Source organism: Mobula hypostoma, chromosome 7, assembly GCF_963921235.1.
Source record: "Mobula hypostoma chromosome 7, sMobHyp1.1, whole genome shotgun sequence".
Lineage (NCBI taxonomy): Eukaryota > Metazoa > Chordata > Chondrichthyes > Myliobatiformes > Myliobatidae > Mobula > Mobula hypostoma.
The window spans coordinates 9167000-9169749 of NC_086103.1; the positions used below are offsets into that span (position 1 = coordinate 9167000).

Sequence of the window (2750 nt, forward strand, 5' to 3'; positions counted from 1 at the left end):
CCCCCCACACAGCCTCTCACAGAGAGATCAAGCAAGTGAAACAATCCCATTAAGCAATTAGAATATTATTCGATCACTGCGTCCACACTGAGATTGTGAGCGTAACATTAATTTCATCATAGTACAGTGATCACAATGACCCAAATGTTTGCATGATAATCAAATTAAATAGTTAACGATTTCGATTCTCTTCAGTAACTCCTCACCTCAGTGCTTACATTGTAATTGCTCTCCTCTGGCTTTATCATTCCTGCATTCTCTTTCGCAACAAACTTCCGCTGGTTGTAACGCATATCTGTAGACAACCCGCAAGTTTGCGGGATCGCGAGGTCTCTCTTCACAGACTGCAACGTTGAACACGACTTGTAACGGAAACTCTGGGAAAGTGGATCACCTCCGAATACCTCAACGTAGTTCGGTGGTATCTGAAGGCTCCTGCTGGCCTTTTGAATTCCATTCACAGAATTCCTTGATTCCAAACAGCAACAGGTAGTCAGAGAACTGTATCGACATCCAGCACCGTTTCTTGTTTTATGAACCTTAAACGCTAGGATAACCAAAATAATTAGGAAAATCAGAGAAGTTGTTCCTAAGGCGATGACCAAGGAGAAGTTCAAATCGGGCGCAAAATCGTCCTTTTTAGGTAAACTGGTTGCACTGGACATCGTTTGGCCCCCTTTCACAGATAATAATATGGTTACAGTTGCAGAGAGCGAAGGCGTTCCATTATCTTTCACGACAATCATCAGCCTTTGTTTGGAGGCATCCTTGTTCTCAATACCGCGGATAGTCCAAATTTCCCCTGTATCCGCTGAAATTGTGAACAGATTGCGATGAGTGGCTTGGACAATCTGATAAAATAGACGAGCATTCTGACCGGCATCGGCGTCAGTAGCAGATACCTGGACAACGAGGTGTCCAGGTTCAGCAAACCTGGATATCGTCTCCATTACTGTTGACCCATATTGGGGCAAAGGATACACGATGACTGGAGCGTTGTCGTTCTGATCAAGGACAACAACATCTACAGAGGAGTTGCTGCAGAGGGGCGGGGTTCCAGAATCCCGCACCTGAACATAAATTTTGAATTTTTTTAATTTCTCGTAGTCAAAAGATTTCTGAGCATATATGACACCACTTTGTGAGTTGATGTAGATATAAGAGTCAATAGAGAAATTCTGAACATGAGATGGCAGGATGGAAAAGTTCAGACGGGCGTTCTGTCCTATGTCGGAGTCAAAAGCAGTTAACGAGTATATAGAAGCCCCAATAACGTTGTTCTCCATGACATGCGCAGTGTGTACTGCTTGTAGAAATCTCGGAGCGTTGTCATTAACATCTGTAACATCTACTCGAATCGTTTCTGTGGACGTTAGATTAGGATACCCTGCATCCGTACATGTTATGGTAATGTCATACCTGGAAGCAGTTTCACGATCCAGCGATTGCCGTATAAGCAGCCTATAAAAGTTTTCTACAGACGATTCGATTTTAAACGGCAGTTGGCTTGATATTTTGCATTGCACTCGCCCATTTTGTCCAGAATCTTTGTCATTTACGCTGAGTAGTGCCACTATTGTCCCAACTGAGGTATCCTCTGGCACTGCACTTAACGTAGACGTTAACTTCATGTCAGGAGCATTGTCATTCACATCGACAACATTCACCAGCACATCACAGTGCTGTGGTATCGCGTAAGGGCCATTATCGACTGCTTGTATATTAATCTCAAAAAAATTATTTTGTTCATAGTCCAAGTGTCCTTTCAATCTGATTTCTCCGGTTTTTGAATCGACACTAAATACTTCGGGAATATTTTTAGAACTGTGGCTGCTGATGGAATACGTGATCTCTCCATTTGGTCCGTCATCCAAGTCCGTGGCGTTTACTGTCATGATGAGGGATCCTAATGGAGCCGTTTCCAACAGACTCACGGTATAAACGGACCGCGAAAAAACAGGAGAGTTGTCATTCGCATCCTGCACTATGATTGTTATCTCGGCCTTGCCCGATTTCATCGGAACTCCGCCGTCTTCGGCTAAAAGCGTTAACTGGAGACTGGTTACTGTTTCTCTGTCTAAAGGGCTCTGCAACATCAACACCGGTAGCTTCCCTTTCCCACTGCGCTCCTGTACATCAAGAATAAAATATCGATTGGAAAGGAGCTGGTATGTTTGCAAGGAGTTAGTTCCAATATCAGGATCGTGAGCGGCCTCGAGGGGGAATCGCGCTCCCGGTGCCATAATTTCTGAGATTTCCAGGCGCATGTGGCTTTCAGGGAAACTGGGAGCGTTGTCATTTACATCGATAATCTCCACTTCCACCTGATACAGACCGAGTGGATTTTCAAGTACAACATTCAAGGATAAAATGCAATCGTTGCTCGGTCCGCAAAGTTGTTCCCGATCGATTCTTTCATTCACAAATAAAATCCCATTCTCCAAATTTACCTCAACATACTGCTTCCTCGGGCTGGGCGCCACCCGCAATCTGCGAGATGGCAGCTGCTTTAAATCTAACTCCAAATCAATTGCGATATTTCCAACAAAGGCACCCAGTTGTAATTCCTCGGGAACAGAGTAACGAATCTGCCCAGAAGCTAGATTCCAACGACAGAACAGAGCGCAAAACAGTTGGTATTTCAACAGCCCGTTTATATTATATCTCATTTCCAGGAGAAATCATACCAATGGTTTCAACCGAGACAATGCCTTTTAACGGCGATTTAATTTAGATGGGACAAATATGAC

General features: G+C 44.0%; 1 protein-coding gene across 1 annotated transcript; it reads right to left on the minus strand.

Annotated features, from left to right (window-relative positions):
• Window positions 1-191: 191 nt before the first annotated feature.
• LOC134349870 (protocadherin-10-like) lies at window positions 192-2669 on the minus strand. The gene has a single exon (XM_063054834.1). The coding sequence runs from the start codon at window positions 2667-2669 to the stop codon at window positions 192-194; it is 2478 nt and encodes an 825-aa protein (XP_062910904.1).
• Window positions 2670-2750: the final 81 nt, after the last annotated feature.

Coding starts and splice junctions, on each gene's coding strand:
- LOC134349870 (XM_063054834.1), bottom strand. CDS start 2,669: ATGAGATATAATATAAACGGGCTGTTGAAATACCAACTGTTTTGCGCT.